The sequence below is a fragment of the Zophobas morio genome, unplaced genomic scaffold (assembly GCF_036711695.1).
Source record: "Zophobas morio isolate AGI-343-1 ecotype UQ-CSIRO unplaced genomic scaffold, CSIRO_AGI_Zmor_V1 ptg000017l, whole genome shotgun sequence".
NCBI lineage: Eukaryota > Metazoa > Arthropoda > Insecta > Coleoptera > Tenebrionidae > Zophobas > Zophobas morio.
The window spans coordinates 15,858,822-15,872,292 of NW_026972122.1; the positions used below are offsets into that span (position 1 = coordinate 15,858,822).

General features: G+C 33.2%; 1 protein-coding gene across 5 annotated transcripts in view; it reads left to right on the forward strand.

Moving 5' to 3' along the window:
* Nucleotides 1-13,471, forward strand: part of LOC135129808 (pseudouridylate synthase RPUSD2-like) — a 395,425-nt gene that overhangs the window by 362,125 nt on the left and 19,829 nt on the right. For all 5 annotated transcript variants that reach the window (XM_064057054.1, XM_064057055.1, XM_064057056.1 and 2 more), the window contains 2 exons: nt 6,015-6,102; nt 13,178-13,400. In XM_064057054.1, the coding sequence (XP_063913124.1) occupies nt 6,015-6,102; nt 13,178-13,400 (311 nt within the window). The remainder of the gene's footprint in view (nt 1-6,014; nt 6,103-13,177; nt 13,401-13,471) is intronic.

Genomic DNA, 13,471 nt, shown 5'->3' on the forward strand with positions numbered 1-13,471 from the left:
TACTCTTGGGGATTTGTATTGGCAAAATCGGATTCTATTTCTTTTGATAACGTTGTTTGACTTGAATGCTTTTAAAACTATAACAAATAGACATACATTTATTTTTCTTTCATACATCATCAATTCTTTAAACTGACTTTTAGGAAAAGAAAGAAAATAACGAAGTGTCTCTGATTGTTAGACTTTCGTCATTTTTTCAATTTATTTAGGAAACGTGAATTACGGCTAAAATGTTGGCAATTTACCTAATGTTTATTTAAAAATATCCGTTGTTTAGCTTAATCCGATCTTTCTAAACTTGAGTGATTAAATGGACAGAAAGATACGAATCATTTAGCCAACCATACGGATGCTGTTAGCTCCAGTTATTGATTGGTTACTCCAATATATATGTATTTAGGTTCTCATTTTTAGCATGATTGTGGGAAAGTTTTTTAAATTAAGAAAGATGTGTACGAGAATCAATACTTAAATATTGAAATACATACCTACAGACATGCTCTAAGCGCATAACTTTATGCCGACAGCTGATTGAATATAACCCGCATTTATCCCCAGAGAGTGGCATCTTCATACACATTATACATTGCAGCTGCCATGCAAGTGCAAATTCGATTGAATGAACTGACGGGATTCGGAGAAAGACAAGACAACTATATTATGGTATATCTGACAGCCCACCTCTTGGCTATTTGCGTTTCCTGATTTCCATCACATCTGTATATTTAGTGATTCGCCGAATGGAATGGTGTGATTTATGCAAGTGCCTATTATACCCGGATTTCGTGTGCAATGCGTTTTTCATATGCCTGAATGCGCCTCTGCTGGATGCTCTTGATGCGAAAATGTACAACAAATGGAATAATTGGAACCGACCGCTCTTCACAGACTCTCTGCTTGTCGCTGATTTATACCTATTGAATTATTTATGAAAGACGTTTGAATACTTCGGACATTTCGGAATTTTTATCTGGATGTGAAATGGACAGGTCTCATGAATTTTCTATTGCTGAAAATGGACCCTTCTCATTCACCATAATCATCTGTATCATAAATATAAAGTAATGATGGTTCACCTGTTACATTTTCGAGGTATAAACGTCCTAGTGGTATATCGTTCGACGTGGTGGTATATCGTTATTGAGACATAAATTGTGCCATTGACTATCCATTTATAGGGGACACAAGTCCATTCGTCATCATCGGAACTTCCGAAGCCTTAAACAGGCATATATTTCATAAGCAAGGGAAGAAAATTGTCGTTATGTAAGTTACAAGATTAGGTTTCATTAAGAGACTAGATTAAGCCCGTTAAGTTAGCAGCGTATGAAACCTATTAGAAATTTGTTTTGTACCTAATGACAGATTTCGCTGTTTTGTGGTAATTGTTAAAAACCCACCGACTTCCTGAAAAAGCTTGTGTTTAATATCCTACAGCTTATCATAATGTCTTTATCGTTCCACATCAACTCCTTCGCATCAGAATCTAGTTGCAGTTTTTTAACTATAATTTAAGTACTTTCTTGTTAAGAAGTCTTTCTCTGTTAGTTGCACGTAGCTATTGAAACGAAGTTCCTGATCGCACGTCGCACAGGGCTACTTGGCAGAGTAGGGCTAGCCCGAAAAAACCGTAAGTTGACCTCGACATAATTGCTATAGTCAGTGCTATCGTGTGTTGCACTCCTCCCGAATACTTATACTCTTTCGCTCCACATCTTTTATGTGTTTACAAGCCGCGTGCACCATAACTCATTCTCATTGAATACTTTCTTTTCTTTAGTAATTATTAATAAATATTAATAAATAATGGATTGCGAAAATTATTCACTAGAAGTTGAGGATAAAGGTACCAGTGTTTAAGTGACAATAAATGAAGAGTAAACAAGGGAATAGTGAAAAGAAAGAATGAGTTTCTTTGGATGAATTCAATTTAACAGTTGACAAATCCAGAAGAATCTACAACAAGATGCAATACAACTATCGATGCAGTCTTCTTGAGATAGTTGAACAAAACTGAATCTCAGACGAATGTATCATACTTCAGTTATCACAAAGTAATCATTTCTATGATTGAATCTACAGATTGAGGTTGTAATTAAATTAAGTACGAGTATAGTAAATATTTTTATACTCCTGATAAGTAATAAAGAAATATTTATCTCTGTAGCTTTTTTTAATTACTATTACAGTTTTATTACCATTCCTTCATTTATTTTATTGTACTATTTCATAAATTATATACAAATGTAAAACTTCGTTCCATATGGGTATCCCACGACACCTCACGTTTTTTTTGTATCACAAGGCGAGAAATTAGACTTTTACAAATACGAGTGCATTTGTTGCCGAACATAGACGAGACCTGCAAAGAAGCAATATTTGCTAAACCATGTTCTGCTGGGCGAGTGCTACACAAAATTTTTTGTGTCAACTTTTATATAAATAAATTTATTATTAAATATATTATTTTTGACAGTGCATATTTATGGAAATTAAAAAATGTAAAGAACTTACCACAGCCGAATAGTAGTAGGACTTTGCAGACGCCCGAGAATGCGAGTTTGAATATGTGGAGCTGAACCTTGAACATTTCTTTTTTTCTCGGCATTACAGGATGTTTTTGTTTTTTACACATTATTTACTTTATTTATCCCTGAAACAAGGTGTATGTGTGTTAACAGTTAGCGAGATTTTTTTTTTGATTACTTTGAAATCAGTCTGCACCAGACTTAATTCTTTGTCATTATTCTTGAAATATAGAGGTAATCACTAATACCGCTTTCTTTCCAGTTAGGGATTTTAAGCTCGAGCAGTGTTTGAAACAACGTACAAATGCGACATTTCAGTTAATGGTAATTTTTTTAGATTATAATCTATAACTTTTTCGCTATCTGACTTTAAAGCCTTCAATAACAAAAACCAATCTCGCATCCTTAAAATTTTAGTACACGTTTTGTGCAGGTAACAAAGAAAACTTTTTAAGAAGTTTCAAAACATTTGTAGAACAATCGTTCATCTGAGTATTATTTTAGAAAGGCTAGTTTTGTTTCATTTTACCAAGATATTGCTTCTTTAAACTGGTCTTTTCTTAATGCAATCATTAATATTGAAGTTACTGTAACCAATTTTTACGATGACTTAAAAGAAATCTCTGATAAACGTGTCCATAGAAAGTTAAGATCTTTGAGCACATATTCATTTTGGTTTACTAAAGATAGGATATTGCTTTTAAAACAGAAGTATATACTTTAGTTGAAATTAAAAAAAATAAATAGGCAGGTGGACTAGAATAAGGTTAGGAAATTGAGATCTAAGGTAAAGTCTTAAGTTTCCCTGTCTACAGCAACTACATGAACAAACTGAATATTACATTAAATCTAATTGTAAAGGGTTTTGGAGTTACCTAAAATTTATTAAATAAAACAACTTCTACTCCTCTCATGTGTATAGACGATGTTTTAGTCTCAGACACACAAAGAATCGTTCAATCCTTCGCCAGTACAATGTTAATCCAAATTATACTCTGTTAATGCTGTGAAGAAGAGGTCTTACGAGCTATCTCGAAACTAAAAATAGGCTTAACTGCAAATTCAGATTTAATTCCGCATTTTGCAAAACACTCTTTTTTCATCCACTTAAAATAGTATGTAACAAAATACTGGAATCATGTGTTCCTTCTTAGTGGAAAATTTCACGTATATCTCTGATTTTTAAAAGTAGAGAGATAAATCAAATAAGTATTAAAAATTACATGCCGATTGCTATAATTAATTTTTTTTTTCAATGTACATATCTGAATATATTTTACACGATTACAATCATATTGCTCATGATATCAGCTTGCATCAACACGGATTTATGTTCGGAAGATCAACAAAATTAACTACTAGTGCCAATATCTGCGCGAATCACTCGTAAAAAAACTAGCTGACGTTTTGTGAACGTTTCTATAAAATATTTGACCGAGTAAATCATACCGTACTAGTAAAAAAATTGAACTTCTTAGGATTATCCAAGAATTGGGTTGCACTCCAATCATCATATTTTCCCCCGAAAGATCTGTCTTTGTTCAGGATATGAGTCATCCCTCATCATCGTTTCTGCAACAGTCAGAAGTACCAAAAGTGCTGGATTCTTTGTTTTTTTACTCGCTTCACTAATACCAAACTATGGAAACAAATCTAGGAAGTCGATTTTAACCTACTTCTAATTACCAAATCGATTTGAAAGTTTGCAAGGGTGTGTAATTTGGATGACAATACAATAATTTGGTACTATCGGACAGTGAGAGTCCATTCTAAATTTCGCCATTTCACAAAATTTGAGTGCAATGGTAGTGACAAAAGTATTTTTTAGTTGTTTTTAAACTATAATTATTTATTACCTATATCAATGATTTAACGTCAATGCTACATGCTCCATATCTGCTATATGCATATACCTAAAAATTTACATTTTGAAGGACTGTCATAAATTACAGGAGGTTGTTAGTGTAACCCGTAATGACAGAGTGAAGATGAAAAAATAATTTTTTCTTAAATAAGGACAAATTTATTGTATCATTCTCAAGGAACTCTTCACATATTATGTTTGATGTACTTTTGAATGTACTCATATTAAACGAACAGACTCGTACAAAGACTTGGACAGCAAAGTCTTCTTTAAGAATTACATTGAGTATATTGTGTCAGCTGCCTACAAAAGCTTACGTTTTGTGATACGTAATGCATAACTTTGAAACTTTTAGCATACGTATTATTTAAAACACTGGTTAGATCTCGTTTCGAGTATACGAACGTTGTATGGTCGCCCATCTAGGATGTACACATATCTTCGCTTGAAAAAGTACAAAAAAGATTTACAAAAATCTTACTTTCCAAATGACCTACTACTTGAACGAGTATTTTTGTATCAACTGCTACTCTGTTGCATCTGAATATCGGCTTCTTAATTGGCTTATAATTGCTATTCAGCCTGTTAGCTAACTTTACACACTTTACAATGATAATAATAATAGAAGTTACAAAGTGAGAACTAATATTTCTATCGAATTTTTTGTAGAAGCGAAATATGCATTCACCGTCAAAAGAAAACACCCTAAAATAACCAACAATTTCAGCATTGGGTCGAACTGATGATATAGCACACTGCGGTATTATATTATGATTTTAACTAATATAAATATTAGTTATTTGCGTGCTCTAATTTATTTAATTTGAAAGAATATTGAATCATCCGTCGTGTATTAAAAATAAAAAATTACTTACGGTTTGCTAATTTATTTAACATTTTACTAAAACGTGGATCTGACCTGGCCGCTGATATTCGATCGAACGTGACTTGTACTTAACAAGTACAAAATTTTCTTCGTAAGTTTGTTCGTAGTCATGTACTCACAAATTCATATAATGTTTTATTAGTTAAATGTTCCAACTAAGTATGTGTTCAATCAATTAATTATTTCCCTTAAGGTACATTTAAAATAATTTGAACATTTTAACTTTATGCTGAGCGCTATGTTGACTGTAATATGTTTAGAGGTTAGCGTTCGGGTGGTGATGAATTTTAACGTGTTCCTAATCAGTATCTCAATAAACTTATGCAGTGATGGTCCGAGATTTAACATGATTTGTCTATAAATTCCTTGTACAGTTTGATACCCAATTTATCAAAGGGTATCGAATTAATAATTTACCTCTAAACCCAAACAAAGCGATCCCTATGGAAATCTTGAACTTGCCACAGGGACACAACCCTTTTAAAGTATTCCTCAAATCTATTGACATAGCCGTACGTGGAACGTGTCGAGCTCTATTGTTTACCGAAGGATTAGAAGTATAAGCGAAGGCTAAACTCTTACCTTTAGGCGAAAGTAACCGTTGTTTCCACCGGCTTTGCTTTCTTATCGTGTATCTGCTAAGACGCTTGATGGAATACTTTTATTACTCAACATCACCGTCGACAATGTGTGCTTTTAGTCTCTCCAAGCGGTAACATTGTATTTTTCTTTTCAGGCGAAACTGGAAACCAAAGCTCTGAAAGCCAAACGACCAGGCTTCACGGATGATCGCTACAACGAAACATCTTACTACATCGAAAATGGTACGTATGATGATAGATGTCGATTTGAAATGCGTGATTTGCGTTGATCATGGTGCGTTTTCGACTTCTTTTCATCGCTTTAAGCGGAAAATCCAATACCTGGACGAGACGGACTCGCTCAATTCAAGCGAAGTTGGAAATGCTAATTTTAAATTGATTTGCAAACGACTTCTCGTGAGTGGCAACAAGTTTTAAATTGATTTGCAAACGTTGAAGATTTTTGATCTGTTACGATGTAATAATTTTTATGAGCTACACGATTATTAATCGACAAACTGTAACCATTTCTATTGGATTTTTAAATTGCTCTATTAAATAGGTACGATGGTGCAAGAAAAGTTTGATATATCGGAAATATGGTACAATTATTTCTGTTGTGTAATGCTCTAACAAAACAAAATGATGAGGTTAAATTTGAATCTTTTTCAGCTTTCTGTATGTATTTAGTTATACAAAAACAAAAACTACATATATAACTTTAGTCACTTATAAACAAAAAATGTCAATAACAGTTGGGTAAATTTATTTGTTACGTGCATTTGAAATCGATCAAATTTTGCTTTGAAATTGATTATGCAATTGAGTTTAAGTTAATTCATGGATTTCTATATCATACTGGTTCTACTAGTTTTATTGGTGATTTAAGTAATAATGACGTCAGTGTTAATATGGACAGGGTAAAATTATTACACAACTTAATTTTACATTTATTTCTGTAATAGAACATTTTTTTACCTATATTTCTACCACTTGCTTTAACTAAGAAAACCTAGCTGACAAGTAATGATAAAAAAATACAAAAAATCACATGGCGAGACAAGTTTGAACAAATGCCACAGTTCCACACTGAAATTTAATTACTACGTAAATTTGTATTATTAATCAATAAGTCCAACTTGTATAACTTGTAAATATCAGCGTTGTAGTTTTTGTAACTAGAACACTAGAATCAGTTAAACCCTTGTCAAAACTGTATGAGAAAATTTCAGCCGACCCACACGAATGAACACTTTCCCTCCACAGTCCTTTACCGGAACATTAATTTGACTCATACTCCAAAATACAGGACTTGTGATGATATAACTCCAAACAAAAAGTGAAATAAAACTTGGGAGGTCGAAAAACTATAACATTTAAAAGTTGGATAGTGATCGTAATTCATTAAAAGACAGAACTTACTTTACGTTAGGAAACAACTCTTTCATACAAATAAAAAAAAATCTCTAAAAAGATTAGATACAGAAGCACTAAGCATTAGATAAGATGGATTCTTCGGTTTGTTAAAACTTTAAATCGACGTCAATACTAATTTAATGTTCGGTGAGAAACGAATCATTGCGAGATTACTACAATTATGGTTTTCTCGACATAAGTATAATTGCCGAGCCTTCGATTAATAGTAATACAGTTTTTCATTTTACCTACCGTTGAACTAGCTTTCTCGTGATCGAGCCTATTGATGAAAATTAGCTCTAAGTACTTATTTAATACATAGACACCAAAAAGACGCAAATCATAGTATAGTTAATATATAGTTGAAAATTGTGGATTTAAAGAGGAAAGCTGAACAAACCGTAAATTTTGACGTGGTATTCACAACTACTACGTCTTCTCTTTTGCTTCTCGTTTTCGAGTGTGTCCAGACGCCAAAATAGTAGACACCGACGGATTACAGTGATGGATTTTTTCTTTTTTTTTTTTGGCTGGAGCTGGAACACCTAACAACGACTTATAGTTTCCTTTATCTGATATTATGATACGGTTTAGGAAGGATTCCATCTATCCCACATCAAGATTATGTGTCAAATTGTACTAAAAACTGATTAAAAAATGTTTGAAAAACTGCACTAGTTAGATGGTCATCCGAAAATTGAAGAGTATGATCAGTGTTATGAAGTTTCCTTATTTTTGCAAAAGATAGCAGAAACATGTTTTGTGTAATTAATTTTTGTTGTTAATTTTCTAAACGCGGAAATGTGTGTGCATTTTTTTAAGAACGCATCATAGGGATTTACATGATGTAAACTTGTAAGTTGTGTTAATGGTTTTTCTACTGCGAATTTCCACATCCTTTTTAGTACACGCTTAGTTTACATAATCTTTTATACATACTGATAAAGTAAAAGTAAAAAAAAATCCGATTTTTAATGCAAGTCGACTGCCCCCAGTACATAAAATGCTTAATTGTCAGCAAATATTGTCATAATAAAATAGTAGGCTGTAAGTATTAGAACCTTTTTTTTGAGTTGTATAAATGCACATTTTTTATTTGTATTTAGGTAAATATCAGGAAACAGATTTTAAATAAAATGATTAATAAGAGGGGATTACACTGCTTTTCGCAAAAAAGCATACCACCCTAAAGGAGCAAAGTTAGAGCGCTGTAATTTTGTGAAAATAAGTAAGGCATAAAGTCACACAATTGATTAAATTTTGAAGGTGGTCTGGCACTTATAAAAAAATGTATATCGTATATAGGTATATATGTATGTATATAAATTTGTTTGTGGCATTCTGGCGGAGGTGTAAGGATTACCCGATCTAGAGGTTAAATTTACAATCTATTCAACGTTGCCATCCGGGTTTAACTCCCGGGGTAATGGTATGGATGCAAATACCAGATAGTTTTATTCCGGGCACATTAAATGCCCGTCGTTACGTCGGTGATGTGGTACAACCCATCCTCCTTCCGCTATTACCTTCCAGAAGCAATTTTCAAACAAGATAATGCCCGCCCTCATATCGCTAACATTACTTTAGACTTCCTGACCGAAATTATAAATGTCAATCTATTGCCCTGGCCGCCACGGTCACCTGATTTAAATCCATTCGAACATGTCTGGGACATGACAGACCGCGTCGTTTACGTCATCCTCCCAGTATATTAGATGAATTACGTCTACAGTTGCAGATAGCCTGGGATACGTTGCCTCAAAATGCAATCGATCATCTCGTTTCCAGCATGCCTAAAGAAAGTTGCTGAGTGCATTACAGTACGCGGCGATACAACACATTATTTTTTTGTAAATAAATATTGTCAGTTTTTGTTACAAATTTTATCATTTTTTTTTACTATGCCGCACTTATTTCTACAAAATTTAAGCGTTCTAAATATCCTCTTGTTTTTGTATAAGTTTACATATGTACGAAACAATTATCGCCTTGGAAAATAAAATTGTCATTATTGTACACTCCTCTTGCAGACGGAATCATGATGTTATCCAGAATTCTAACATAAACGTCACTGTTTAAAAGATCTGGTACGTGTACAATTACATCAGGGCTAATCACAGAAATCCAGGCCCACAAATTATTTAAAATCTTCCGCTTCGTTTTCTAGTTTTGATGTATATTTCATGATATTATTGTAATACGTAGATCTTTCATTTGGACTATGTGATCTAGAAGCAAGCATTTTGTTAAGTCACACGAATGCAACTATTTTTTTATAATAAATTTAATTTATTGTACATTTAATGGCAGCTACCATACAATGATGAAAGAAATTTGATAATATACAGGGTGTTTTGGAACTGATGAAAAAAATTTAACCGGTAATAGAACTCATATTAGCGTAAACTTTTCTAAATAACATTTTGTTCAGAACGTTTAGTAACTAAAATTGAAAATACATGGACCATGAAAATCGCTACCCGCCTATGTGTAATTAATACCTACTATCTGCGATGCCACAAAAACCATCCGCGCTTTACGAAAACGCACGTTTATATCAGGTAGTAAGGTCGTCGCTCACATGTGTTCATGAAAAGGGCAATAATAAATACAAGAATACCCAATTTATTCCCCAAAGTGCTCATTTATTAACAACAAAATAAATAGATGTTGATCACTGTAGTGCCATACGTTGGCACAATAAAAACATAAAATATCGGATGGAATTACAGAAAGTTTTTACAAACTTGACACCCGACAAATGGTTTCACCTTAACAGTAACAATAAATCAACAAATATGTAAACGACGGCAGTATCGCATTTCATTCACTTATAAAAATTGCTCAAAATGCCGCCCTTCTCTGTTAATGCATGCTTGAATTGGCCCGGCCATTGAAGTGTGTACCCTCTCACTCATAGCCGGATTTTAACGAATTGTTTCAGCCACACCATTCACACGTGCAGTTAGTTCTTCTACTGAATTCACGGGTATTGCGTACACTAACTCCTTCATTTATCCCCACAACAAAAAATCATAGGAAGTTAAGTCCGGGGAACGAGGAGGCCACAGCACTAGTCCAATTCTACCCATCCACTTACTTTCAAAATGCACATTTAATCACTGGGTAAAATAAGCTTCTAGTGCTTACACACGTTGAAGATGGCATGAGCGCAATTCTTGTTCGCGAATGGTCCGCCATACAATAAAAGTCGAAATATCCACACAAAATGTCAATCGACGAATGCTGATACTGGCAACAACATCTAAAATTTCGAGTTCCAGCTCCAGTACGCGATCTGTGCGGTAATTGCCACGATCGAAGGGCAATAAAAATGGATTTTCGAAAAAGTGTTATATAGTAAAGTTTCATATATCGATGAGTTCCTATTATCAGTTAAATTTTTTTGCATTCAATTCCATATACCTCTGACATTATAATCATCTGAGCCACAGTTTGTAACAGAAGTCATGTTTTTTAGTTATTTTTACATTAATTGTAACCTGACGCATATTTTCACCAAAAAATGTGGAATAATCGGTTCAAAATAACAGAAATGAAAATTGAAAAGTTGTAGCGTAGTTTGACATGAAATTTAAATTTTATTTCACGCTGTTAATGTTGCCATGTCGTATATTTTTTTTTTCTGTATAATATGGAAATAATTATTTAGGGTTAATATAATTTTAATCCAAATCTGCAGTTAAGAATATGTATGCTCATAACAAAATTTTCGTTATATCGTACAAATGTAACTCACTATGGAAAACCTGTCGACATGTTGAGATACTTAAACCAAACTCAATCACTATTTTTTTCTTCATTTTTTTTATATCTAAATACGTAATAATCATAATAATAATAAAGGCGAAGTCTAACCGAAACTACCCATCTTAACCTCCTGAACAAAAGTAAATATAAATATAAAAAAAATCTAAACAAAATGTTGTATTACAGTAGAGATACAACCAGAAACAAGGTAATACTGAAAAATAGTTGAAAAATTAAATCGCTAGCTATTGTCAAAATATTTATATTAAAAACGTTATATTAATTAAGCTACTTCAATCCAAACTAAACAATTAAGATGTAGTAAATACGAATTGTAATGCTTCATAATGTAAAACTTTTTTCCAAATTTTTGCGTACTCATTTTTTATACTATAGGAAATCATATAATACTGACAAAAATAAGACACTGAATTATTAAATGAAATAAATCAAACTTTTCTTGACGAGTAATGATAGAAAATGTCAATTTTTTCTTACTGTTGATTGCTGTTGTAGAAATGTTTAGTTCTTTGTGGTTTATAGTCTTTTTCTGCAGTCTTTTATCTTTGACTAGAATCTAAGATAACAGAAATTGTTAAAACTCTGTGTCATGCTCATCTTTTTTTCAGCGAGAATCCATTTGAAATTAATACTTCTATTAAAGTATTTACAAGGTCTGTACTTCGTCAATAAATAATTATTCGTAAACTAGAAAACGAAAACTATTTAAAATTGTGCTAGATATTGACGTAAATAGCACAAACAGTGTGTGCTCCCTATGACCAACCTACTCCTGATCAACTGATACGTTGACGCCACGTCTGAAGACGAATAGTTGACACGGTGAAATCGAAGTTTTGAATTAGTCGAATATTCAGCTTCACATAACACTTTGTATGTTGTGGTGTTTTATTATATTAATAAACTACGGCGGGAGTAAGTTTGTTAACTCCGAAAAGCGAAATATGCTTTTCTAGGATTTAGTTTATTCGTCAGTTCGTAAAATGTCTTTCGCAGTGCAGCGTTTTCAATTTGGCGAAGCTTTGCATACCAAATCCTAGTTTGTCTCGAAAATGCAGGCATACTCTTGTATTTTACGTATTTGCGGATAACTAAATAGATTCTTGAGGCTGAAGACACTTCCAAAGTTTCACTAGATTGAACCTAAACTAATATAATGGAATTTACACCACCACATTGGTGTTGTACATGACGCTGTGTTCATTTCGCTAAAATTCATGTATGTAGTAAGCGAGAATCACCGTGACTCAGTCGTAACGCCGTATATTCAAATTACTTGCTTAGATGTTTTGTGTCTAAAGGTATGGTTGTTTTCTTTAATAAAAAAAAAGAATTGCAGTTGCTTGTGAACAACAACCAACTTCTGGTTGTCTAAAGTAAGTTTCTGTCGAACTAAACTGGATACTGTAATTCCAGTTCGTGTTAGAGAAATTTTCACAAACGAAATCCGTGAGCCGAATGAACAATTTCTTACACCGTAAATATTCAATGCAACCACATCGAAAGCTCACATTTTACTGTGCAACAAAGTTCGCGAACTCATATCGAACCAACAAAAAAGCTACGTTGAAACTGGAAACTTTTGTCTTTATCGTGGCGAACTTATATGAAGCGTAGAGAACGGCCGAAAATCCAAATTGCTTCAAATCTAGGCTGCGAATTTTCGTCACGTACGATTCTCTGTTCGATTGAAAAACAATATTATTGCCAGGTTGTTAGATAAAGAGATGAATTTATATCTCACGATTTCATGGACGGAAATGCCTCTAGAGGTATTCCAACTATCCTCCGTTTAACTAATTTGTCCACTCTACTCCAAGATTTACCTTTGTTGACGTAATTAATAGCGGTAATTAAAGGTATTAATTGCAGAGACAGTATTATTAGCTTTGTTGCTTTATCGACCGTCACATTTTATTTGTGGGGGATGGAGTTCCATACGGAACACGTGCTTAGTGAATATGTTATTAAAACGGAAAAGTTTGTTTCAGAATACATATACTCCTTTTTTGTAACGTCGCGTCGAAAGCTACTTTTCCATTTTTGCCATATACGGTTTTTGTTTTTTGTTTTTTTTTTTTTCGAAATACTAACCGAAGTTTTTTTTAAGGGCTGCGGAAGGTCTATCCATATTATTTCACCTTCACAACTTTTACTAAAGGACGATGGGTAGGCGAAAGGATTTTGGACGTGTTTGCCAGAGAATTCCGAGCACATCCAGCCGAAGAATACGAAAGATGTATTCAAGCAGGAACCCTTACTGTTAATTATGATAAAGTTCCAACTGACTATAAACTAAAACATAACGATCTTCTAGCCAACGTAGTTCATAGGTGTGTATGTCCTTGTACTGTCATTCAACCTAAACGCTTTGTTCTTCTTTTCTGTTAATACATTTGTATAC